The 27612-nt window shown below is 41.1% G+C and overlaps 1 protein-coding gene across 2 annotated transcripts in view; it reads left to right on the forward strand.

The window, feature by feature from the left end:
- COL24A1 (collagen type XXIV alpha 1 chain) overlaps positions 1-27612 on the forward strand; it is a 165058-nt gene that overhangs the window by 77921 nt on the left and 59525 nt on the right. For both annotated transcript variants that reach the window (XM_028732889.2, XM_077928502.1), the window contains exons 21-27: positions 2937-2990; positions 3804-3848; positions 6046-6099; positions 7823-7867; positions 23048-23101; positions 25888-25941; positions 26712-26765. In XM_028732889.2, the coding sequence (XP_028588722.2) occupies positions 2937-2990; positions 3804-3848; positions 6046-6099; positions 7823-7867; positions 23048-23101; positions 25888-25941; positions 26712-26765 (360 nt within the window). The remainder of the gene's footprint in view (positions 1-2936; positions 2991-3803; positions 3849-6045; positions 6100-7822; positions 7868-23047; positions 23102-25887; positions 25942-26711; positions 26766-27612) is intronic.

Here is a 27612-nt window from a genome sequence, read left to right on the forward strand (position 1 = left end):
AAGCCTTTTTTATGATTGAGTATAGGTGCAAGGCAGTTTAGGATCAGAATTTTCACAGCTGTTATAACAGTGGTTGTTGTTCCTAGATAATAGCCCTGCCTATGAAGAGAAGGACTGTGTCTCAGTGGCAGAGCAGCTGCTTTGCATGCAGAAGGACTCTGGTTCAATCTGTGGCATTTCCATGTAGGGATGGGGATGTTCTCTGTCTGAAACTCTGGAGAGCCTCTGCCAATCAAGGTAGACAATACAGAACTAGACGGGCCAGCTCATGCCATCGTTGTGTTTCTCAGTGAACATTCCTGAGTTTTGATTGGTTCACACAACCTACTTTGCACAAGGGAGCAAGCAATGTGGCGAGCTAATGATTGGTTGAATTCAGTTCTAGCCTCATAAACGCTTCTTGAAATCACACGATTTCCTATTGTGAGAAATTTTTGGAAATGTGGCTTGATGAAGGAGGTTGTAAGCCAGTTACCATACTGAAAAATCACATGAAAAACTGGTTGTAGTAATTACTGTTAGTGGTTTTAAAGTAGACTTGTCCTGTGGTGAATGCAGTCGACCACTTACTGAGTAGTAACTTAGTACAGTTATAGTTGTGCGTGTAATTATTTGAGCAGTTTTGTAGCACCTGAACCCAATCAGAAATGTGTGAGGGTGGGACTTACCTCTGAATATATCCCTGAATATTAGGGTAGCCATGCAGAACAGTGGTGAAAGTGGCCAAGCTAAACATCTGGCCTCCATCTACAGCTTGGTCATGGTGTAATATGAAATGGCAAAGCTGTTGCCATTTACTGTACAAGCAGTAGTGCTTCACTAGATCCAAACATCCTCACAGCGCTGAACTTGTTCCTCAACCCTTGTTTTCTACCCTGAAGTATCCTAGAACAATATAACAATTTCCCCTTAAGTAGTCACATTATTGGCTATGCTATATTGCGGTGCTGGATTATATAAAACAGCAGTTTCCAAATTGTACACAGGGGCACACTGGTCTACTCTGAGAGAACTGATATGTTATAAGAAGAACATTAATTAAGTAAGGCACCTGCAAGTACCCATCCCTGGAGGAGGAGGAGATTTGCATTTTTGCACAATTCAGTGCTCAGGGCTTTCCTGCTTCCTGTCAGCCAAAGCTGGGGCTGGCAGACATGCCACATATCTACGTTTGGTGAGATCAGGCATCTAACTCAGTTATTTCTAATGCATCAAAAGAGGTTTCTCCTTGTGTCTCTGTATGATTAACTGCTCCAGCCTTGCCTCATCCCTATACGTTTCTGCTGTAGCAGTACTTCTATGTCTCTGGCAAGTATTACTGGATCATTCAGCAGTTTGCAATGCACAAATGCAGCGTAATTATCCAGGTCTAGAGGTAGCTGTCTCTTGCATCTCTGCATCTCTGGACTTGTCTCCTTTTGATCAGGACTTATGCTCAGAGCAGTTGCTTGGAGAAAACAACATGGAACAGGGTTTCTCTGGTGGTGGGTAACCCTAGAGGGTGGGTTGTTTGTGTATTATTTAAGTAGTGTTTTAATAACTGAATGCATACAGAATATATAGCAAAGGCTATTTTATGATTCTTAAATCAGACACACAACTGGATAGTTTATGGATGAGTTATGGTTGAGTAAGGCCAACTTTAAATAAATTGTGCAATGTACTCCTCTCATTCCAGTCTGTTAGTGAATTGATACTGCAGTCTTGTGGAGTTATCAATTTGATTGTTACAGCAAAACTGTTGGAGACCCTTACCATGGAGCTATGTTGTGTCCGAAACTCCTTTCCCCAGTTTCTTTCTCACCTAAAATAGGAAAATATGGATTCATTCAGATCAGTGCCATTAGCAGGAAATGGTTATCAGCTTTCCCTCGCTATAACCAGTTAGTTTCCCATTGTAAGCTTCCATGTTCTGCGCAACTGAAATGCATATGCAGATAATTGTATACATATTGTAGTTTTACTAAGAAATTCAAATGGTCACAAGTGTGCTTCCTAAGGAAACACTTAAAAGAATAAAATAGAGTGAAGTGTCTTAGCTTTTATAGCATCACTCTTTCTAGGTTGTCTAGACCAGTGTTTCCCAAACTTTTTTGGGCAACGGCACACCTGTTTACTGAAAAAAAATCTCGCGGCACACCACCATTAAAGCCCCGCCCCGTGACGTCAGCGCGCAGCGTCACGCCGGGAGGGACGCACGAAAGTGAAGTTTTTTCCCTCCCCCCTCAGTCCCTCGCTCGGAATTCAGCTCGTTTGGGGCATCGCTCCGGCTGCTCCCTCTCCCGCCGCGCAGGAGCGATGCCTCTCTCTGGCTCTCCCTCCGCGCAGTCTACGGAGACAAAGCGAGAAATGTAAGACTAAATCTAAGTGAATCAATAAGAAAGGAGGATATGATGGTATGTAAATTAGACGGGCAGGTTGAGATGACAGGAGGGGCTGGGATGGATGCGGCTCTGTAGGAGAGAGGGGCAACCCGGGCAGCGGCTGAGAAACCCGCTGCGTCCGCCGGTTTCCACTTATTCTGCCCCGCGTGGGGAAGAAGGCGGGAGGCCTGTGGCAGGAGCTCCGCCCCGAGGGTTGTCTTCTGCTGCGCCGGGTGAGAGGATCCGTCGCTAAGCCGGACACACGCACGCTCTTCTCCGCCCAGAGGTTCGGGAGCGCACGCAGCTCGGGCTCGGCTGAATCTCCCACCAAGCGCCTCCTGCTCGCCGCTGCTCTTGGCTCCAGCCTCCCTCGCTTTGCGCGCCGAGCGGCTCCTCGCCGCCGCCGCCCCGCCTCTCGCCGCCCGACTCGCCCGCCTCCCTCCAGGCATCTCGCGGCACACCAGCCGATGTCTCACGGCACACTCGTGTGCCGCGGAACACCGGTTGGGAAACACTGGTCTAGACTAACATACTCATTCATTAATCTAAATATTTTGTGTGTGTGTTACTTAGGGATTTCTAGGTGACAGAGGACCTCCAGGACCACCAGGCCCCAAAGGTGTTGAGGTATGAAAGCTACATTGTTCCCTTAATTTCACACCATTTTTTCCTTGAAATTGGACTCCATTTTCACTAACGTGGTTGCTTTTGTTTGCAAAGATATCGACCTTCTGTTTTGGCAGGTGTTGAATAGAAATGGTTGCACATCGCTGTGCTATTTATTTCTTTTGATTCCTATGCACTGTTTAAATGAGCTGAATCTGGCAGCTTGCAGATATACTGAAGAATTAAGTTTCACATTCTGAAGAAGAATGATCTGGATGCCTAAATAAATTGAATGAAGTTGTTGAGTGCATACATTTTTTTTCTTTGTAAGGTTAGTTTTAAGAGATATTAACGTTAAAAGATATTTCACTTACTGTGGAGACAGTGGAGATATCTTAACATTGTGACCATCAGAAACATAGGTATAAGTAGCATCAACATAGGGTTTAATGAATATCTGTTTACCTTGGGGATTCCAGAAAATACAGCCAATCAAATACTTGGTATGTGAATTCTAGATGGTGGGTGAGATAGAGATGGAGAACCTATTGCCTTCTAAATGTTGTTTGACTACAACTTCCATCAACCCTAACAATCGGCCACTCTGGCTGGGAATAATGGGAGTTGTAGTCCAACAACAATTGGAAGGCCACAGGCTTCCATCCATTCTGTTTCTAGATCTCTGACTGCTGGTTATTAATTATTATTTTTAACTCTTTCATGTTTAACTGCACACAGACCCCTTTGGGTGTTTAAGAGAATAGTACACCATGTGCTTAAAATAAACACAGCATTCAAGAATGGAGAGGAATGGCTAACCTGTTTTTATTTCAGGGAGAAGAAGGACCTGCTGGACCTATTGGGGGAGCTGGACCAAGGGTAAGTAACTTCATATTTTAGAACTGCAGTGGAAGACCTGCTGAAAGTGAAATTCTCCAACTGTTTGCCATTGTGGACATGGACATGAGTTGGGTTTGTATTTCTGTCACTGACTTTTTAGAGAGTTCACCCTGTGTCTAAGTGAATCAGTAGGGCATAGGAAAGCCTTCTTCAGATCCCTGTTTGGTAGTCTTGGGCATGAAACTCTCTCTTGACGTCCCTGCCTCATAGGGCTCTGAGAGGTTCAGATGAAAGCTGGGATGGAAACGTAGTCAGTGTTGTCCAGTTTTCTGCTTCCATCAGTGACCTGCCAAGTGCCTCAGGGTCAAACTGCGTGATGCACTTACTGCACCACATGCAGCTGTCTCTTTGTCTTTCTTAGATTAGTTACAGCCATGTCCCCCATTGTTACTGGATTGCAGTGTGCAGGGAGGGGAGGGTTATCCCTTTGCTGCTCAGCTGCGATCCTTCTGAAAACCACCCCGTCACACACCCTGTTTTATTTATCTACTTCCATCTCATGAAACATCAGGGTGCCGTTCAACAACAGGCAAACAGTAAAACATGAAAAAGCTTTTAAAACAATATTACGCCAAGAGGCCTAGAGAAGAGAAGAGGAAAAGAAAAGAAGAAAGAGAAGAGAAGCTCTTATTGGCATCAAAGGTTACTTCCTTTTCTTCTTTTTTATAAAGACTCATCACCACTTTGGAGAGGCAATTTTAGGAGGTTGCAGTTGGGAAGAAGAGATAATCGTACCTTCTGTGTGTTTTGATCCCAACACATCAAGCATGCCATGTAGTTTGACCCTCAGAGAAGCTCAGAGAAGTTGGGGATAATGGAAGCAGCCATCACTTGATGTTTGTTGCCACCATCTGGTCATCAAAGGTGTACTGCATCTGGATATGAAAGTTGCATTGAAATGGGAATGGTATTATTGCAAGCAGCAGTGGTTCATGTTTTCTGCTCTTCGCCTTCCTGCCTCTTATCTGAGGGCCAAAGTTGACAGGACAGTGTTCACATAACTTATAAATTGGTAGGTCCAGTTTAGATCTGCGACATGGGTAGGGCTTTATTCCTTTTCAGCTCTCTGTGGTCCAGGCCGACACACATCAAATTTCTGTTTACCTTTAGACAACTCATTGCATAGTTGTTAACTGCATGAATGGTGTCACTTCTGGTTTGGCTCTGACAAAGCACCAGATGTAAAATGTCAAGGTTTATGAAAGCTGAATGATATCACTCTGTCTTGGTTCATCTGTTTTTATTTATTTGCTTTTTATTATTTTTTGAAAATATATGCTCTACCGAAATGTATATACACTTAATTAATTAAACAAGTTTTATATTCAAAATACAGTGCTTGTTTGCTTTTTCCTCTGAAGATCCAGGATAGATGTGGAGTTAAAAAAAAGAGGCCCAAGCAAATGCTTTCACCAATAATATAAAGGAATATATCCCCAGTTTAATCTCTTCTGCACATACAGCTTGCCGCAATCTCATAACACTTTTTGCATCTGCTGATTAGACGTTCTTCTAGAGCTTGACAAGAAGACACCTTTATAATATTTTTGGAACCTTGCTTGATGAGGACGCTAAACATGTTCCTCTGTTATCTAATGAGTTGGTATTAATGATGCAAATGCTGGAAATTCATTCTCTTAAAATTTGTCTGTGCACTTTTGATGGCAACAGATTTCCCATATTCCATTTCTTGTCTTTCACTGTAAGAACATCCCAAAATTCAGTATGATTTTAAGAAATAAATTCAATGAATTTTAAGGAATAAATTCAAGTTTTTATTATGTTTATTAATTTTTAATCCATTAAAATACTCTGCTAATACGACCTTTTTGTAAAAGTAATATTTGAGGTCCTTCTGCACATTATTTGTTCTGTTCCCAAACCTGGCACACATCAAATTGCCCAGGTTGTTACTGTGTGTAATACAGCATATTCTGTGTTAGTTTAAGCTTCTTTTGTTCATATAAATACAACAGCCTCTATATGTTCAATTTTCAATTCTAGCTAATCAGCAGTGGCAAAGTTTAGCTAAGCATTGCTTTTACTGTGTCAGCGTAACTCAGCTCAGTCTATTGAAGCATGGACAGGTATTTTGTGTCAGGCATGATGCAACTCTGGTATATGTCATGATTCCAAAGCCATTCAAAAGCAGAGGTTTTTCTTCATTTGAATGCAGGGAAAGCCTGGTCGAAAAGGTTATGCAGGTGAACCGGGACCAGAAGGCCTGAAGGTAGGGTTGACTTTTTCTGAATTTACTGTTGTAAATATATATATATAAAGTATTTATTGTATAGCTAATACTAGGTTCACAGATAAAAACTGAAAGCTAGTAAAAATATATCTTTTTTTTTTTTATTGTTCCTTATTTCAAAAAAATGAAACTCAAAGCGACTTACAAAAATGAGCATTCAGAACAAGGATAAATCAACCAAAAATTATTTCTCTCTCTCCCCACTCTCTGATTCAACTTCACCCCAACATACTCTTTTCTTCTCTAGCAGCCATACCTATCTCCACCAACATTTTCATTATGCCCCTTGATCCACCTTAGAGGCTTTTGGGGGTGTTATAGGCACCTGAGGGAGAAGGTGATAGGAAATTTCCCTTCTGTGGCTCCAAGCCATAATCTCCAAGTGTGTAGGACTTTGTGCACATGTTGGCCACCCCTTCCCTGCCCATAAAACACACAGCAGTCTCCACTCTTCTAGAGGAAGTCCAAATGGTGAAGCCACCCAAGAGACCATGTTGTTGTTGTTGTTTAGTTGTGTCCCGCTCTTCGTGACCCCATGGACCAGAGCACGCCAGGCCCTCCTGTCTTCCACTGCCTCCTGCAGGACCATAGAGACCATAGTCAGCAGGAACAAATCATATAATCGTAGAATTGTTGAGTTGGAAGGGACCCCAAGGGTCATCACCAATCCAACCCATTGCAGTGCAGGAATCCTGCCCACAGATGTCCCTTTGTGTCACTCTAGCCCACCCCAGCAAGCTTTGGGTTGAGGGTTAATATGATGAAATGTTTAAGGCAAAGGATTGCTTTGGCCAATTATTTTACCCTATCCAGACCAGCAAACCACTATCTAGACCACTTTGAGTAAAAAGAACTTACACCGCTTCTCAAAAATATACAGGCTTGGGCTGTGGCAGGTAGCTAGGAGAAGAACATATCGATGCCCACAAGAGATGCCATTGTAGATCTGACCTGGTGCATTGATGGTGTACTTTTTATTTTTAAAAAAGGTGTCCCTAGACATGGCGGAACATAGGAGTAGGGGAAAATCTGCCCAAAATGCTTGGTTTTTTAGTGGCTTATGGGTCATCAAAATTACCTCTGCTTGAACCTGCAATGTAGTTGGGAGTCAGGTTGGGAATGATGGTGCAGTCTGCTCCTTATGACCCACTCCTTCAGGAGGCAAGTCATTTTGCACCAGCTGAAGCCTCTGAATGTCTCTGAAAGCTTCCCCACAAATGACCTTACAGTTTTACCTGGAATAGGTATATTGAAGGTGCACATAGGCCTGTTTGTGAGTAGCATCTGGTGTGGCACAGTGTGCGTTCGTTCACCTGTGGGCCATGGAAGATGGAGTGAAAAGGCCTCCTGCCAAGTGCACAATTGCATCAGTTTTTGAGTAACGTGTATGCATTACTTCTTCCTGAACTAATCAGCCTCATCTGACAAATAATCAATGAATATATTGTGCTTTTAAAAAGGGGCTCTGGCCAAGTAACATTATTACATAATGCAAAATATAGCCAATTTATTTTAGCATGGCAAACTTGTAAAGACGAATAGTACTGGAAAGGCAAAAAAAATTATTCTGTGCATTGATAAACTGCCTTAGGGAGAGGAAATGCACTAAGGTAGGTGTTTGAGGTAAGTAAGGATTGAAAACGTCCTCTCTGTTAAACTGAAATTGTGTGCTAAATTACTAAATCAGTTTTTAAATTCACAGGGAGAAACAGGAGATCAAGGAATTATTGGGAAAACTGGTGAAACAGTAAGGATAAATTTATGTTTTATTCACAGTATGGTATATTTTGTAATGATAGCCAGTGATTTGGAATGGGAAAACTTACAACTTATGGTAAATAGTGGTGCTGGGGTCAGGGGAAGAACTTGGCATGGGTCTGCAGTTTTCAGTGGCATCCCAACGCCAAGTATATTGTTCCACCCTCAGCAAAAAATTAAACTTTATCCATAGATTAATATTAATAATTTTATTATTTATATCCCACCCATCTGGCTGGATTTCCCCAGCCACTCTGGGCAGCTTACAGCATATAGAATAACATAATAAAACATCAAACATTAAAAACTTCCCGATACAGGGCTGCCTTCGGATATCTTCTAAATAATACATTCAACCTTCAGCACAGCTGCTTCTGTTGAGATGCTCATTTATCTTTGGGCTGCTCCAAAGTTTGAGCAGGCTGGGTTCCAAATGAAGAAGAAAAAAGGAATTAACTTGTGTCTATATTTTAGCATAGAATATCTAATTAACTATCTCAAATAGGTTTGCATATAGCCTATCAGATAAGCATTCACTTACACTAGTTGCTTTGATTGCAATGCAAATAGCAGCTTGGGAAGAGCAATTTTCTTCTGTTTTCTTCAGAAGTGTTACACTCCTGCTCCCAATCTGCTGCAGTCTCAATAATTATCTGTCCCACTCAGGAGCTGCTATTTGCGTTTTTAAAAACCTGCATGTTACATGCAAAGATGCATGCAATATCACATTAATTTGGTTTGTATAAAATGCTACAAAGGTGCTCACTGTTGTTATTAAGACCCCCTTGACATCTTTTCACAGAATCTATAGGATCACTTTCTTTCAATAGTTGACCTACAAACCTAACTTTGTTGTAGACATGCTTTAATTCTCCTTTATGGTATCCATAAACAATATCAGTTTTCTTGTTCCCAACAACTCCTACTAAGGGCCCTCAGATCCCCGTAACGGTTTCTTACTTCAGATTCTTCCTGGTTCAGCCAAGGGCTGAAGTTTGAAAGGAACCAGGGACGTCTTAGCCATAGGCACTAGGGGTGCGGGGCGCCTGGCTCTCAGGGACACCAGGCTGAGAGTTGAGTCCAGGGAAGAGCCCGCCCATCGGTTGGAGAGCCGCAACAGGCTCTTCTACTGCGGGCGGCTGCACTGCTAGTTCAGGGGCGACCAAGCCAGTGAGACGCTGAGGCAGCTGGCTGGCTCCGCCCTCCTGCATGCCTGGGACTGGGTAACCGGGGGGGGGGGCCCCGCCGGGCGGATCTTTGCACCACTGCGCCGCATATCTTTGCACCACTGCGCTCCCGTTGCTCGGTCCCATCGCCAGCCAACCTAGCAATTCGAAAGCACTCCCGGATGCAAGTAGATAAATAGGGACCGCTTACTAGTGGGAAGGTAAACGGCGTTCCGTGTGCTGCACTGGCTTGCCAGATGCAGCTTGTCATGCTGGCCACGTGACCCGGAAGTGTCTTCGGACAGCGCTGGCTCCCGGCCTCTTGAGTGAGATGGGCGCACAACCCTAGAGTCTGGCAAGACTGGCCCATACGGGCAGGGGTACCTTTACCTTTTACCTTTATGTGTAATGTGCCTCTGCTCCACTGAGGGGAAGGAGCTTGTATTTCTCTGGGGACACAAAAAGAATACAAAAGAAAGAAAGAAAGAAAGAAAGAAAGAAAGAAAGAAAGAAAGAAAGAAAGAAAGAAAGAAAGTCTTGATTAATTTAAGATTGGGTGGGTATGCTGATTATAGATGCTATATGTTGGTGCTTATGTTTCCCCCCAAATTATTTTTAGGGTAATGCCTATTTTTCATATGCAATAAAGAGGAGATCTAGTTATAAACTCCAAAAATATTAACACAAGACACTACTAAACATGTTCATCTGCTGGGGCACAAATTTTGCATTGGAGCTAATAAAATATGGAGAAAAGTATTTTAGATGGCATGCTTTGCAATACTTTGAAACAGATGTTGGAGAATATCACCACAAGTGAAATAAATTTTGGAATAGTGGTTACACTTACACACACACACTTACTTTATCATTTCATTCTTCAAAATATTGGCAGACATTCATCCCTGCTTCTTGTAAAGACATAGGTAAATATTATTGCCCTTCATTTTACAAATCAAGAATCTGAGGTAGACATTAACCAAGATGAACAGGGGAGGTCCAATCCAAAATACCAGTGTGGCATACTATCTGGAAAGAATTAGGGAGAAATGTTCATGGATTCATTGGTATTCTTTTGTAAGAAACTGTATGCCTTGCAATATAAAGCAAAACGGGGTTAAAGTTTAGCATCTGGTCTGAGCCTTTTTATTGAATCCACTGTAATTAAATTTTACGGATATTTTGTATAGGTAATCCCAAAGTTGTGTCTCGGCCTAGTGGAACTACTGAGCTTTTTTTTTAAAAAAAAAAACAGCTGTCTCTGTGTTGCATCTCGCTCAGTTTGAGGCATTTTGGCGTTTCCTTGAGCTATGTTGTGTAGCCTATGTCGGTGACTGCAGTTTCCTGGAGCTTTAAAAATAATTCTATGGTGGTTGTTCACAAGGTTCTTAAACTGTGATTCCATATATGACTCAGGAACAATCTGGGACCGCGTCTTCCATGTGAGTCACATGACCCATGCGAGATTGTGGCCCTCCAAAAGAACTTGGGGGGCACAGTGGCCAAAAGCATTTGTTTTGGGGCACCATGTGAGATCACGGCCCTGAAAAAGTGCTGGGGGATTTTGGCCAGAAATTGTGCAACAGCACGGCGCCCAAAATGGCTGCCATGCTCTCGCAATAAAAAATGGAATCAGGACAGCTGAGGCATGTGTGATTCATGTGCATGAACTGATTGACAGCTGTCTCCCAGGTGCTGATGACAAGATTAATCTTGCTAAAATTTGAGAATTTTTCAACAGAATTGAATGTGAAAGTAGAACTAAATGAATTGTTTAGTTGAGTCTTAAATATTTGTGCTCTTCTACGAGAGACAAAATAATAGTCATCCCCTCAGGAACACATAGACACTAATACAGAATATTGGAACAGCAGTCTGGAGGATGAAATACAAAGAGAGAGGGATAACTCACTTTAAAATAGAATCCCTGGTTATTTGCTTCCAAACCACAGATATATTTGTGTAACCTTTGGCCCTACTTGCAAATAAGTATTATGTACAGAAACTGCCTTAGTTCCCTCTAAAAATATTAATGATATTGTATACAATGTATGTCAAATGTATTGTTTGTTTGGTTTCTTTTCATGAAACAAAGCTGTATTTACACAATCAAATATATAACCAGATATATATTTATTGTAAAAACTCATCTTGCAACTTTACTTCATTAGAAATGATCAAATAAATAAACAGCACATTTGGCCTATATGGTGCAGTAGCCAAAAAAGAAAAATGCTTTTAAAAAACAAAAGTAGGAGTAGTGGACTATGGTGAGTTGTGTACATAGCACTTAATTGTAAATTTGGACCAAATGTTGCAATTACTGAATTTAAGGAATATTTTTTGAGGTAGATGATAACATAGAATAGTAATGGAAAGAACTTTTTGGCTTTGGTTCAGTATTATCATAAGTGCATAAACTTGACAAATCCATGGACCTGAACAACTGAGCCTCCTCATTCTGTTTACAGCCCTCCTGGCCAAATTCTGTACCAGGTGCAGCTTCCAGACCAAGGGTAGACTGAAATAGTATATTTGGATTTTGAAATACTTTCTTGGCTTTTATAAGTGATGCATGCATGAATGTGGATGGTATCTATAGTCCCATTGATAATTGGAGATTATTAGGTCATAATTTTTCACAGTCTGAACATTTTTATCCTACATTCATGTATTGTTGGAAACACAGAGTTCCAAACTGCCCTCCTCTTTATGCAGAAAACACCACTGCTGGTGGTACTCTACATCATCATCATCATCATCAATCATTATTATTATTTCTACCCTGCCCATCTGACTGGATTTCCCCAGCCACTCCGGGCAGCTTCCAAACAGGTTAAAAATACATTAAAACATCAGTCATTAGAAACTTCCCTAAACAGGGATGCAGATGTCTTCTAAATGTCATATACGGTAGTTGTTTATTTCTTTGAGATTTGATGGGAGGGTGTTCCACAGGGTGGGTGCCACTACCAAGAAGGCCCTCTGCCTGGTTCCCTGTAACTTCGCTTCTTACAGTGATGGACCTGCCAGAAGGCCCTCGGCGCTGGACCTCAGAGTCCAGGTTGGATGATGGGGTGGAGACGCTCCTTCAGGTATACAGGAATAGTTATACATTTGATTAGAAGATAAATGTATTTAATGCTCCTTATTTGGATTTATGAGTATGGGCAATACTCACAAAAGTGATAAAAACTTGATAACAATCTCAATCAGTTTATTACGGTCGTAGACCAGTTTAAATCTGATAAGAGTTTTGCCTGTTAAATTATATCTGAGTTCTAGATGGTCCATTGTTGATGACACTTTTTAATCAAGCTATATCCATCTCCCTGGACTTGTTTAGAAGTTCTAGCAGGGATGTGTAGAAACACACATATATGGTAATAAAAATTCCTGAAGCAATCTAGACAATATGCTCTAAATCTGTCCAACAATGTCCTCATTAAAGGTGGGGAGAATGATTAGATTGATAGCTCCTAATGTCTGGGGTTTTCCCCCCTGTTACTTGTACAATTCTTTGTTATGCAAGATCTCCATGTGCCCTTGGCAAACATCAGTTTATTTATACTGTACATTTCCACAGTGGTGGCTTACAACATACCAAATGAACAATAATGAACAAAAAAATTACACACATTAAGAACAATTAGAAATAATCATAATGTCAATGAATACAGAAAATCCACACAGAAACAATGGAAACAAGCTAACCAAATTTAACATCTTAAAACTCAACAAGAGAGAGAACAGTAGCCAACAAGGAAATAAAATTAGCATATACAAAATAGATGTTGATTACTAGGGAAACCTAGCCAGATGGGCGGGATATAAATAAATTATTATTATTATTATTACTCCTAAAGGAATAACATTAAATGTGTGCACAGTCACCTCTCTCTGGTTTTTCCAGAGTGAAAGAGCATCAAGGAAGCTTTATAAAATGGGTATCTGATGTGCTGAAAATCATGACACTTTTGAAGCAGCAGAGAAAAGTTGCGGAAAATTCTACAGGAATAATGGGAATGCCTTGCTATAATGGGATTTTAACAGGCACAGCTGGCCATAGTTCTTTCCTGTTTGAAGGCTACCCATGTAAGTTGTGTTTGCCACAGTTATTGCTTACAATGAGTCTGCAGACACTTCCAAGCAAGCCAGTATCTTGGTTCCTCCCTCCCTTCGTTGTTGTTGTGAGCCTTGGAATGCAACAGGCTTTTTTTATATCAGGGGAAGCTAATTTGTTTAAGATCCTTATTAGATCTATGACTTTGACAGAATAGAATTTAAAACCTGAAGTCCAATTCTGCAGCTTTCCCTGGCTGGTAAGATTAGCCACCTCTTACAGAATCAGCAGATCCCTTTAGACAGCATTTGATTAATTTAATGAGAACTAAAGGACTTCAGCCAGAGCAGATTTACAATGCTGATGAGACAAAGTGTTTTTTGGGTTGGTTTTTTTGTGTGTGTGTTTTTTGGAAAGCGATGCCAAGAAAAACATTGGCTTCAGCTACTGAGAAAATTGCCCCTGGATTAGAGGGAGAAAAGTCTCAACTGTGCTGGCATGCACAGTTGAGTTTCAGATTTTTAAATTACTAGCTGGCAGAACTTTGAAACCACATTGTATTACGCACAGACGCATGTAACCTGTCTTGTCCATCGCTGAGCATAATCCACTGCATGAATGGCTTTAGACGTTTGAAAAAGATGATTGAAAGATGACATTCTTTCACACATGAAAACTAATGTGACCTACAAAAGCGTTATGTTTCTTGGCTGCCATTATTACTTGGAAACATAACTCATTGCCAAGGGGCGGAGGAAACACCCTCTGAATATTTGATTTATATGGATGTGGGTTCCTCGTAGAGAAGCCCAATATAAAATTCAGTCTGTAGACAGTCAGACCAAGATAGAAAATGTCAGCAGCAGACCAAAGGACCATAAACAGTGCCAGAATGTTGAGTTGTTGTCAGAAGGGCAAATAAGAATGTCATGTGAGCATATGAAGCTTCCTATTGGTCTATCCAGCCCAGTACTGCCTGTTCTGATTTGCTCTTTCAAGCCTGAAGCAGTGGCCCTTGCTAACCCAGTGAGTTCTTTAAACTGGAGATAAAACCCAGGATCAACCCTGGGATCTTTTGCTTCAAAGCATGTGATCCAGTGTTATAGTATGGGATACCACCAATCAAATGCCTGCAAAACTGTATTTAAATACACATGTCTGTTGGTAGACAGGTATTCATTACAAGTATATGTATTCTGTTCTAGCAACAAACACATAGAGGGTAACTAAAACAATGTATGGGAGTTCTGCTATAAATGATATGCCTGGTTGAGCTATTACAGGCTCACATTTAAGAAAAAGCATAGCCAATATTTTTTGTATAGACCTGCCTGCTTGGAAGCTTTGCACTTAACTGCCTCGTTGCTAAACTTGTTTTAGGCCTTGAGGATACCTAATTTATCTAGGAGAGGAAATCATAATTGCCTATGCCCAAAATTAAAGGGATAATTGAAATTGCTTTAAATGATTGAGGACTTGAAGATGCTGAGTAGAACAAATTCTTCAAACTTTGTAGAAATGCCTCAGGTTTGGAGATAAGGAGCCAAAAAATAGAAGACAAGGCAATAAATCTGCAATATGATCGCAGAAGAACTGGACTGCTAATGTTTCATTAGCACATGATGTAACTATCTCAGCCAGTTTTCAAAATTAACATCTGTGTTGCAAGAGCTGTGAGTTTGTAGCATCACAAGAGTCATAAGTCTCTGAGCCATGCTTTCCAAGGTAACTCACAACAGGAAAAAAGAATTGTAACAAAACACATAGGTGCAGTTCAAATGTGCGGCCTTGTGGTTGAGCACATACCCATCTATTTGCATCATCTGGAGGAGGAGACAGGAAGCATCTGTTTCCTGGTTTAAACTAACCACAGTTTGTTATGTCTGAACCGGGATCTGTGGTTAGTTTAAACTACAGTTTATTCGAACTAGCCAGTGTCACAGACCACAGTGTATCTTGATTTGTTTAAAGAACCAGGTTAAACCCAGAAGCAAATGCTGGTGATGTCTACCAGAGAAATGGGGTGATTGCTTGACCTAAAGCTTGATCCTGTCCATTTGTCATATTTCAGTGTTCCGTCCAAACGACATTACATCAGAAACAGGCCTCAACAAATTAAATTTGCAATTAAAGCAGCAGGAGCAAATCCAATTTAAAACAGAAGGCATTTAAAAAAAATTTTTTAATCTCATTAAATGGCTGGAAAAGCAACAGCATTTTTAGCTGACCTTTAAATGCCATCAAAGAGCGTTCTAATGACGCGGACAAGAGAAAGGCGTTCCTCAGACTTGGAACAACTAAGTAGGCCTTGGCTTCACAGTCACCTCACCTCAGAACACCAACAAAGAACTGGTCAAGTTTGGATGAGAACAGGCAGTCCTTCAGGTGCCCTGAGCCCAGACCATTTAAGATTTATAGGTAAAAATCAGCACTTTGATCCGTGCCTGAAAAGTAAGTGGTAGTCTGTGATGATTTATTTCAATACTGAAGGTGGCGGGAGAAACTGGAGGAAATGACACTGAGGGAATTAAGCCTAGAGAGCTATATAATTTCTATGTATTAAGTGCCATGTGTTAATTCCTATGGTTGTTCCAGAAATTCAGCCACTCCTCACTTGGAGTGCCTTTCAGAGCTCCTAAAACACTTCCTTGCAAGCTTTTATGAACTCCCCTGAGCAACTCACAGCCTTATTTGGATCAGGGCAATACCTGGATTAGAGATGGGTGCATTGCGTCCACAAACCCCTTTCTTCTCCCTGCCAGCCCCCAAAGCACCCTTTCCTTCTTTCCCCTTCCTTTAGCTGTTTCCAGGGATTTTGGCAGCAACAGCAGAAAAGGAGACAAAGAAGTTCTTTTTTTCCTTCCTCCTCCCAGCTCTCAACTATTGCCACTACCAAACAAGAACAAAATAAACCAGGAACCCCCACTCCCCCACCAAAAAACCCCTTAGTTGTTTGCATTTGGGGAGACTTGAACCATCTTTTCATTTGCTTAGGTTGGCTCTGGAACAAAATGAGAACCCCTGCTTAAGAATCCTTGGCTAATCCTATATTATTTCAAATGCACATTTGAAATGTGGACGCCGCGTGGTTCATCTTGCAAAATGTACTTAACCCAGCGGTGGGTTAACGACACAGGTTTTTACCCTGACTCACGCACCTTTGATTTGCTACCCGGTTAAGATTTCACAAGTCAGAAATGTTAACACAAACATCAACCAGACTCCGTTCTTTGGGAACTTTTAGAAGGAAAACACACCTTTATAATCATATTCCCAACGTGAGTGAGTTTCTGCGGATCCTGGTGCTCCTGCCATAACATTCTTAGTACTTCAGCTAAGTGGCAGGAAATTGAGTTTGAAGTATGAAGGTGAGGCATCAACCCAAAGACCACACACAAAAATTCCGGCTTGCTAGTCTGATGGAGTGAAGCAGCTCTTACTCTGTGAATTGAGTATGGGTTTGGTTATAACTCAGTGCCAGATGAACTGTGTTCCATCCTGGTTTTGTTAGGTCTGGAAAACTCTACTATCTTAAGATGAAATGCTTGTGGCAAATAGCTACTGTGGCAAATACTACAGAAGTACGACCTGTAGTTTGCTTACTCTCTAGAAATTCTGTATATGACTGCTACCATAATGGGGTTTCTTGGGGTGGGCACTCACATGCATGTGCATTCTTGTGTATTTAAATTTAAAGCAGCCCAATGAGGACTGAGCATGACCAGGAGCCATGAAATGTACCATGGAGTGTTGGAAAAGGAAAAACGGAATGGGGCAACAGCATGAGATGATTGGAATGCCCTACTTGGAGAGAATGGGTGACCAGAATAGGACCTGAATAGGAGGAAAGATATACTGCAGTATTTTGTTACAGGCCTCACTAGTCGTTTCATAGGTAGCGATTACAAAAGACTTCAGCTCTTCTTTTGAAAACAATAGGCTGGACAACAGATAAGGAGACTCAAATTATATCCAAATAGTACTGTACTACTGTGAGTTTTTATCCATATAGGAAAATCATGGTACATACTCCCAATCACCTGTGAAACATCAGTTTCAACAACAACAACAACAACAACAACAACAACAACAACAACAACAACAACAAATTAAAGATCCTATAAACGAACAGTTGTTCCTGATTCATTGATTCCATCTGGAATGATGAAATGCACTAGCCTCTCCAGAATAGTTGTGTGTTGCAATTCTTCAAATTTGATAGATCTCCTTTTATAGGAAAATTATGTCTTGTGCTTCAGTATACAGAACAAGCTGTCTGAAATACTTTTATAACTCCGCTGCCTCAAGGAAATCTGTGTTTCTTTTTCTTTTACCAAAAAAAGGAAAAGAAAAGAAAGTTATCAGGGTTCTGTTACATATGTCCTTAATTCCATGCTAGTCGTTTTCTCTGGAATTACCATCTGTTCACTTAATTTTTTGCAGAGGATCCATGTAATGTCAAATTGTTGCAGTCTGGTGTTTCATGTGTTGTCCTCTCCCCCCCTCCAGGCCTGGTGTGTGATGATCCCCACCCCTCCCCACGTTTTGGCAATAAAACACTGTCCAGTGTGGACACGCAAAGTACTATCAAGGCTTTTTGTGGCCCCTGTGTGTTTAAATTAAAGTTTCTTACTTGCAGATCACATCCATTTAATTGTTTCCTGTTGATAATGTTTCGTCTTAATTGTATGCCGCCTTTACAATAAGAAGAATAGGGATACATCTTAGTTGGGGGATTAGTGATTAATAGATTTACTTGATATATAATAATTTCGTTATTTATATCCCACTCATCTGGCTGGGTTTCCCTAGCCACTCTGAGCGGCTTACAACATGTCTAAAAACATTATAAAAACATCGATCCTTAAAAACTTCCCAAAACAGGGCTGTTTAGCCCTGATAGCCCCATCATTACTTTCTATTCATGCTGCGGGGTAATGGAAGGGTTTACCTTCTCATATATATATTTTTCTTTTTTATATAGTGAAACATTGACATAAAAATGGAAAGAAAACCAATAATTAAAGCTCCTCACCCTTGCAGGAGCAGAAACCAACAATGGTGCCATTAGCAGGCTGATGATTAGTAATCCCCAGCTGTAATAAACATAAATAAGGAAGGAAAAGGCTGAATCGGGAAAGTATTAATTGACTTTGTGAAGGACCTTTGCCCAACAAGCTGTGATTGTAAATAAGCATTATAGAAAAATGTTGGCCACAGGGAAGGGCATTTCGGGGGACCATGGCGGTTCTCTCTCTGGCTGTATGGACTCCCTTGTTTAATTCCACTTCCAGCTAGTTACAGAAAAGTAATGCCTCAGCAACGCTAAGACTTGTTTGGATGCAACATTAGCATAGCAAGATGATGCAACTGAAACACAGGCTTTATTAATTTGGGGATGAAATAGCTAACTACCAGTATGGCTTTCCACCAAAGAGGCAACACTGTCCATCTGCTAGTTCCTAACTCTTCCTATTTTTAGTGCTCCACCCCTGAATTTGAGGTATTTTGTGCCTGTAGGCATTTTCTTCCATTGCTAATCTGTTGGAAGCAACCGTATGTGAGAATTGCACTTTTCTAAACATATCATGCCAGAAAGGAAGGCACAAACTTCAGCCAATGAATCAGCTTTCTCAAATGAGAAGTGTGCATAGCAGTAGTGGGGAAATGATAAGATAAATGTAGATGAGGTGATTGTTTTGAACATCCCTTCAGAAACCTGGTTGGAGGTACAGGAAGAAGTAAAGTGTATATAAATATATGTGATAAGTACCTGCTTGTGCAGGGAATTCATGGAGCTACCTAGTTATAATCTTCTTTCTAAAAGGGTCTACTGAAGGATTATTATCGTTGCTATTACATGCTCAAGTGTCGTCCCCCCCAACACTAAGCACATCATGTTTCCAATTATTTTACTGTAGTCCAACTTTTTAACACACAGCAGATGCCCTGGCAGAAGCTTTGCCTGCCTTAAGCATGTGTTAGATGTGGGATCTACCCTCTGATTAATTTTCCAGAAGAACGCATGTGTCAAGGAGGCTTCCAAAAAGTCATCTTTGCCGTTAGAGAGAGACAAACAGAAACCACGGCACAATATTTTCTGTAGTTGTTTTAAAAGTGCATTCAACTTCAGTTTGAGATTGCCATTCATTTTCGTTTGCATGTACAGTGGTACCTCAGGTTACAGACGCTTCAGGTTACAGACTCCGCTAACCCAGAAATAGTACCTCAGGTTAAGAACTTTGCTTCAGGATGAGAACAGAAATCGTGCTGCGGCGGCAGCAGGAGGCCCCATTAGCTAAAGTGGTGCCTCAGGTTATGAACAGTTTCAGGTTAAGAATGGACCTCCAGAACAAATTAAGTTCTTAACCCAAGGTACCACTGTATGCTGTTTAGTGTATTGATGGTGTGACATTTTCTTTAGTATGATATCACACAGAAAATCAGTTGTTTCAGGAGACAGTGACTTTACCAGCATCCAGTAGCTTCTGGTTTTCATCCTGTGCTTAAATTGTGATAGCCTTTGGGAGTGCTGAAATGATCCCTTTTATCTTTAGGTAGCCCATTGTTTCAGACTCAGATGCTGGCTTGTATATTTTTGTGTTCAAACCCTACAGTTTTGCCTTTTTGTGCTTGTTATTTCTCAGCTTTGTTCCTGGCTCTCTGATCCATCTGTGCTCCAGTCTTGATTCTATTAAAAAGCCTAATTTCTAGCTTCAAACCTACCTGATCTGAATCTCTGCTTGTCCTGGATGGGGTTTCATTAGGGTATTTTGTCAATTGCCTTTTAATTACACATTTTCTGGATACATTTCAGCCTGACCTTTTTAATTCCTTTTCACCCCCTAGTTTAATTTATAGCTTGTCACTTGCCCTGGGGGCTGGACCATGCCGGTCAGTCTTTGGCACTCATGGGCCTTGGGAATATTTTTTCAAGCAGAGGAAAACAACTTGGCTTTTAGCCTTTATAAATATAGAGTGCATAATGCAGTACCAATCTCCAACTTCTCCACTATGGAAGAAAAAAAAACCCTCACCCTCTAATTAAAATGTTCTCAGGAAAACATCTGAGAGTAGCACTTTTTAGAAGTCCAGATGATGAATAAAAAGATTAGGCTCGCTGCGTGTGTTAAGATGGATGTGAAAATATACCCCAATTGGTTTTGTGATGTCTATTAAATGGGCATTAAATGTGCTGAGGCAGGATGGTGCTGCAGGCATTTATGCCTCCCTGGTTGCCAGGACATGTGTGCAACCAATGCCTTTTCAGCCTGCAAGGCACACCCCCTCCACCCCCCAGAAGAGGCCATTCATTGGCCAATTTGAAATGCAGCAGCCGGTGGGAACTCAACGCTAGCTACCCAGGCGGCCAATGAGAATTCCCCCTGTGGCCGCTTGGCCATGTGCGTTCCTTTCTCACTGCCCGGGGATGCTGACTGAGCTCGAGGGTCCGCAACAACTGCCCACCCGGAGGAAGGGATAAGTGTCCATTATGTGCCTTTGATGATAAGCAGGCAGTTGACTGGTTCACCACATGCACACCCTGGCTGTGAGCAAGGAGAATCTGTGGTTACCCCCTTCTCCATCCATGGAAATGCCATTTGCCTTCCTGCTACAGCAGTGCCTATTTATCTACTTGCGCTGGCGTGCTTTCGAACTGCTAGGTTGGCAGAAGCTGGGACAGAGCAACAGGAGCTCACCCTGTCGCGCTGACTTGAACCATCAACCTTCCAATCAGCAAGCCCAAGAGACTCAGTGGTTTAGACCACAGTGTCACCCGCTCCCGATAAATATATATCCCAATATATTGGCACCCTGATAATAAAAATCTGTGCCACTACCAACAAAGCTGTGTGTTTTCCATGATTCTGAGATCACCCAAGCATGGTCTTTGACTCCCCAAAATTTCTAATGAGTGAAACTAGAAGATACTTGACTTCCCAAATGCCATACATAGCTAATCTCAAATACCCAAACAGTGAAGGGCTTTCACCTTGGCCCGTTGTCAGGCCCTCCCTTCAGCAATTCAGGAAGGCCGTTATAGGAAGATACCATACGAGGAGAGAAAAGCCCATGTGGCTCTGGGCAGCAGGAAACAATGGAACATGCCCTTCTTCATTGCCAGTCTTATATAGACATTCGAGCCAGGTTTATGCAGCCCATCCTATAAAAATTCCCAGGGCATTCGGAACAACACAGCATCTCCCTATTACTGCAGGACGAAAGCCCAGAAGTCACATATTCCGTTGCCAGATTCTGCGCTGCCATGATAGATACTTGTTGAAGGATGGTCTATGCTACAAATCAGTCCTAAAATGAAGGCCCATATTGTTAGATCTGTATCATTGAAGCCCCACCCCATATAGCTGTTTTAACTGGTCTTTTTAATTCTTCTTATTGCCTGGGGATTCATAGTTTGATGGCCAGTGCTTCAATAGTTTGATACTGATGAAACAATAAAGCTAATTTGATACGAGGTGAAATTGGTTTGTTCCTATTTTCCAATATACAGAGCCAATAGCCAAGTTATGAGTTTTTTAAAATTAAATATCAGCAGTGCTATTTTTCCAGAAAAAGAGGTGCCGGAACTCACCATCAATGCCTCCCTTTTTCTCTTATCATGGCAATGGTGCCCATCTGAGAGGTGCCAGAACTGAGTTCCAGTGAGTTCTGGGTGAAAAAAAGCCCTGCATATCAGTCTGCTACATTGCACTTCTAATACCTTGTTTTAATCTTTTGAAGATTGTCAGCTTCTGTTAGCGGTATTTGTGATCCCGGGCTCTTAACGCTGTTTCATCAAACACCAATTTTAGAAGCTCTTAGAAAGACTGGATGTTTCCAATAATACTTGCTTTACAATTACAGCATCTTGAGTCTCCTAAAGTTTGTGTACTGCTATTGTTTGAAGTCTCGAAGGTATTTTCCCAGGGAGGAAAATCTTGCAGCTGAGAGCCATTTATACACAGAAACACATCTGTATCGCAACTACCCTTTATTCTTGGATGAGACTCCCAGTGCCTAAGCAAGAAGCTTCAGAACTTGCACTCTTTTTTGCTCTTGTCCTTTCCTTCTGCTCTGAAGATAGCCAGAATTATGACCTCCAGAATACTTATTTGGCAGTTGCTAAACTTCCTCTGTAGAAATATAGCATGCAAACAGTTTATGGGGCAGGCAGAAAGCTCTGTGCTTTTGTTAGCCAAATTAGTCTTGGGTGAGGCTTATAAATAGTTACTTGTGGTTCATAAGGATTGCCTTAAAGGCACCATGCAAATAAGCTTTTTGTAATCTTGAGAGTTTGAGACATTTGTATTCTCCCCTTCCAAAGTCTTGAGGCACCTTCCAACAAAATAAACAATAATACAATAATAAGAAAGCACAGTTTAAGGTAGTAAACAGTCTTCACTCACCAAGCTGAATAATTGTCCAGACTGATTGGAGTTATTAGTTATATTAATATAGTGTTGGCAGCCCTAAGTTCCCCACTACTAGGCCAGAAAATCGGATAATGTGTGACAGTTCGGCAAAATGAATTTGGACTAAGCTCCCCCACCCCCCACAGGGAACACTAATGAGTTCCATGAGCTCGTTTAAAATAAAAGATTGGACCCATTCATTGTAGCGTCATTCCAGTGACACACTTGTGATGAATTTATGGTAGCTTGACTGGGGCTAGGATTAAAGTGATATTAAAACAGCTGTGCCATTAGGATTCATGCTCTTCCAATATTAATCTCAAAGTTGAAATGTATAAGGATGAAATCACTAGAAGACATGAGAAAATAATAATTAGCTCCCACTAAACCCCAGTGGACCAAACTGTATCTTTGGGTGTAGGGAAAAGCACTTACATTGATGATTCTGGTAACACCATTAGCATGAGTTGATGCTCAAATATGAAGATACGAAATTAGAAACCCATCTACTTTTGTTTTCCCTGTAGGGTCCCATCGGCTTACCTGGTGAAACTGGATCATCCGGAGGACCTGGCGAGAAGGTGTATAATGAGATGCTAGTACTGATAATGTAATAACCACTCTGGCACACGTAATGTTCCAAATACAGTAAAATTGCAAAAGCTGCATGTGAGGGTTTTGATCTTGGTTAATCTTGCCAAACTTGACAAGATGATGAAGACCTGTGCTTGGACCTCCCACCTCTTTATCTTTTTCTCTAAAATCAGCTGCTGCCTCCTTCCAGTATGGAGAATAGGAGTTCCCCTTGTGCCATTTCCCCAATTATAAAGAACCCTTCCCCTGGAGCAGTTAATTTTCTTGTTAGGGGAAGCTTACATTTATTTGAAAGTTTTCCTTAATGGGGCAAATAGCACCTTTGAGAGTTGACTTGCATCAAAAATGTGTAGGAGGGAGGGCGGGTTTTGGAGGGCATTGTCCAATGCCCGTGTGACCCCAGTTGAGATTAAAAGGCTACAGCAGCTGCTTTCTGCTAACAATTGAAAAATGGAAATCTACACCCTTGATCATTGCTGTCTTGTCAAGTTTGGTCCTAAGTTACAAACTAGACACCTTTCGAACATGCACACATATTAGTGGCGTTTGCCTATTGTGTCTGTTGAATTGTAAATTCATTATTATTATTATATTTTATTAAAGATTTTTCTTTGGTTACAAGAGTACATACATACATCTCAATTTTCATAAATTCTTTTCTGTAGAACAGTCATACTCAATGTGAGACTTTAATGTTGTATACAGTATAAGGTTGGGGGAGAAGAGAACTGCATGGAAATCAAAGACTGGCAAAGCAAGAACTTTTATTGAAGAGCATTCAGAATGTCTGGGAGATTAATAGCCTTATCTAATTTTAGAATACACAGTAGGGTTAACTTACATTTCCAAATGTCCTTATTACTACAGCCCTTTAATGTTCTGAAGAATTCTCCATTATTCCTTTTCTTAAAATTGAAAACAGGAAACTATTATTTAAATGGATGTCAGGTTTCATTATGCTAGAAACCTAAATATTTTTCAGTGTGATCTAGCATATTTGTTATTTCTACCCTGAAGGGAAAAATTATTTCAGCCAGTTTAATGGCAGGAATTCAAAAGGAAATTCTAGAGAAAGAGAGGGATTCAGCATAGCGCTTAGTGGGCAATGTATGCAGGGAACGAGGTTTGCTCACGCATTGGGGCTGACCCCTATCTCTCCTCCCACCACTCACCCCCTAAATCAGAGCAGATTTGGGAGGAAGAGCGGGGGAAAGTCCTGTTGCGCAAGTGGACCTTATTCTGTGCACACAACAACTTAGTGGCATCCCACCCCAACATTTTATTCTATGATGGTATTGTATCTGACATGAAAAATGTGAAAAGTCACTTTCGTTATATGTTAACATCAAAGTAAAATAACTGAAAAATAAACTTATTTCCTCTCTTCAGGATATAATGCCAAGCAGTATGACACAGTAATTGCAATTGGTTGCTACTTAAGGATAAGCTGACAAGATTATTTTCAAATAAAACAAAAGTTTTGAATCAAGAGAATAAAGTATTGGGGTAATTAATCGGTTTTCAAATGAAATGAAACCCTTAAGAGGCACTTATCATTATCACACCCTTTGCTTATTTCTCTGCAACATATCATTTTACATAGAGTGCTGAAATATTTTTCTCATAAAACTATTTTACACATATGAAAGTATTATTGTAAGGTGTATTTTAATAGTGTAACACTTTTTTGGGGTCTGTTGTTGATAATTGTGCTATTTCAATACACATTCCATTAGGGCTACACAAAGTGTTTGTATGCCAATGTTGTTGTTGTTATTATTTAGATTGGTGCACCACCCTATACCTGTAGATCTCACGATGTTTCACCACATAAGGGTTTTTCAGTACTTGGGGGGCAGTGGTCAGCCAGAAGTATAAAACTATTCCCAAAGACTGAGAGCAGGGTCAGAGGTTTCTTGCCAAGGCAGGGAAATCAGATGATGCAAGGTTATAGTACTTTACTAAACGTCCAAGGGCTGTGTTTTTAATTTTGTTTCCCCCCCCCCTTAACTTCTAAATTAAAATTATTGGTTCGGCAGCAGAGTACGCAGCAACAGAGCTGCAGTGCCCTTGGGAAATAGACCTACTAATGATCCGGGAACGATGATACATAATAACACGGTATCATTAGCAGGAGCAATTATTGAAAATATGGCTGCCCCGTGCTATGTTATCCTTCATAATATTGCCATGTAGATAAATCTGATTGGTGCCTTGTTCCATAAAATCATCACTTCTCTCTTCAAGTAGAGGAAGACAGTTAGTTGGAAATGGGTCCTTCGTCCAAGGCCAAGAAGACAGTTTCCAGTTTGCCTATTTTGGAGGATTCCTTCTTCTCTTCATTGGAGGCAGGCAGAGCTCAGTTTAAGCCAAAAGAAAAGAGAAAAGCAGTAGCAGGAAGAGAACTTCCGCTAGCCAGAAGACCATGCAGCAATAAAGATGTCCCCTCATAGCGGCATTTTTCCTCCAGCCAACAAGCAGGTGGTTCTTTCTTCCAACCAGTTTTCTGAGCCACACAGGAACCAACTCAGGAATACGTTGACAAACTGAGCGCTTCAGCTTCAGGACCTATAACTTTTCGTAAGCAAAATTTTCCAGAAAACTAGCAGGAGTCCAACAACATCTGGAGGACCATATGTTCTCCACCCTGGCAGAAGAATTATATGTCCAGGCCCCATTCTCCCACAACTAACCTTGCATTTTCTCACAGAGAAAGAAAAATGCAATGACAACCTATCAGAAAGTTTCATTTTTGTTGTTCTTTACCTTTTAGGGAGAGAGGGGGAGTCCGGGCCCAATGGGCCCTCCTGGGGAAAAAGGTATCATGGTAAGTAATTAATGGGAAACAACTTTATATGCATATTTATTTTATGTTTTTAATGGCATGAACAGTGAGAAACCTAGTACTTAGAAACTTAACTGGAAATTTTCTGCTTTGGAAAGAACTCTTGCAAGAAAAAGAAGGAAAAGCAGTGTTAGTTAATCCTTTTTTAAGAAGCGTTTTAGGACCAAGTCACATGTTAACTTCAAGGTGTTAAAGTCATGATTGCTTGGAGAGGCATTTGTGTGAAATAGCCTCTACCTAATACAAAATGAGAAGCTGTCATATCAAAGAAAATAGTAGACACATGTATTTTTGTAAAAACAAAACCTGTTGTGGCCTGATTTTTCAAGAAGCAATTTACAACTTGCCACTTTCACTGGGACAGAGTGTGTTTCTGGAGATAATCGACAGGGCAACACATGAAGTCTCAGAAATGATAAATTAGCCAGGCGTATGAATAAAAATCTAAAGTATCTGAAGCTCTGGGAAAGCCAACTCTCCTACTTCAAAAATAAGCATCTGGCCAGAGCAATTGGCAATAATTGTTTCTGATAATAGCCATTCTTCTCCCTCATGTGAATATTCTCATGTGTTTGTGAAGACCCGAAGGTTAAAGCCTTGAGTCTGTTGGGTTTTCCTGACCTGCAGAATGAACATGTTGCTGGTAAGATGCGAGCAGTCGCAGGTGTTGAATTGTGAGCAGTGGGAGAAAACACATGAGAGCATTTCGGTGGCTGCCATTCAACCAGACTAACCATTTCCTTCCATTTCAGGGATATCCAGGTCCTCCAGGTGGCTCTGGGGGTGTAGGGCCACAAGGATTGCCTGTAAGTGAAACTTATTTTTGTTTGTTGGGTGCAGTGTATTACACATACAAATCGCCCCACAATTACATATTAACCCTAGCTTTGTTAGTATACTGTGTACAGTGGTGCCTCGCAAGACGAAATTAATTCGTTCTGCGAGTTTTTTTCGTCTTGCGAATTTTTCATCTTGCGAAGCACGGTTTCGGAAGTTTTGGAAAAGCTTCAAAAATCACCAAAGTCTTCAAAAACCTCAAAAAAGGCTACCACACCGCGTGCTATGAGTTGCTCCTCGAAGTCAAGTCGCAACTGTATTAACGGTTTTAAGAAAAAGGAAACAAACTTGCAAGACGTTTCCGTCTTGCGAAGCAAGCCCATAGGGAAATTCGTCTTGCGAAGCAACTCAAAAAAACAAAAACCCTTTCGTCTTGCGAGTTTTCCGTCTTGCGAGGCATTCGTCTTGCGAGGTACCACTGTATCCTTGCAGAAGGCTGATGAAAATTCACCAGCTGCGATGTGGGGTGGGATGCAGACACAGTGAGATAAAACCATCCATACTATTCAACCAAAATTAATAATCAGCAAGTGTCAGTTCAGAAGAAGACATTTAAGCGCATGTTTAACAGAAGGGGCTTTGATTTAATAATAATAATAATTAAATAATGGGCTGGGCTCAGGGCGGCTGACACCAGATATGAATGAATTACAATAAAACATAATAGGGGAAGGAAAAAAACATACACACAACAACAAATAAACAGTTAATTAAAATACGGCTTAAAATTCAGCCTCGTTTTAGTAGTAGCCCACAAATCAAGACCATAAAGGGAGGAAACATCAGATATTCACACAAGCCAGCTATCCATGCTGG

Source organism: Podarcis muralis, chromosome 5, assembly GCF_964188315.1.
Source record: "Podarcis muralis chromosome 5, rPodMur119.hap1.1, whole genome shotgun sequence".
In the NCBI taxonomy this organism is placed as follows: Eukaryota; Metazoa; Chordata; class Lepidosauria; order Squamata; family Lacertidae; genus Podarcis; species Podarcis muralis.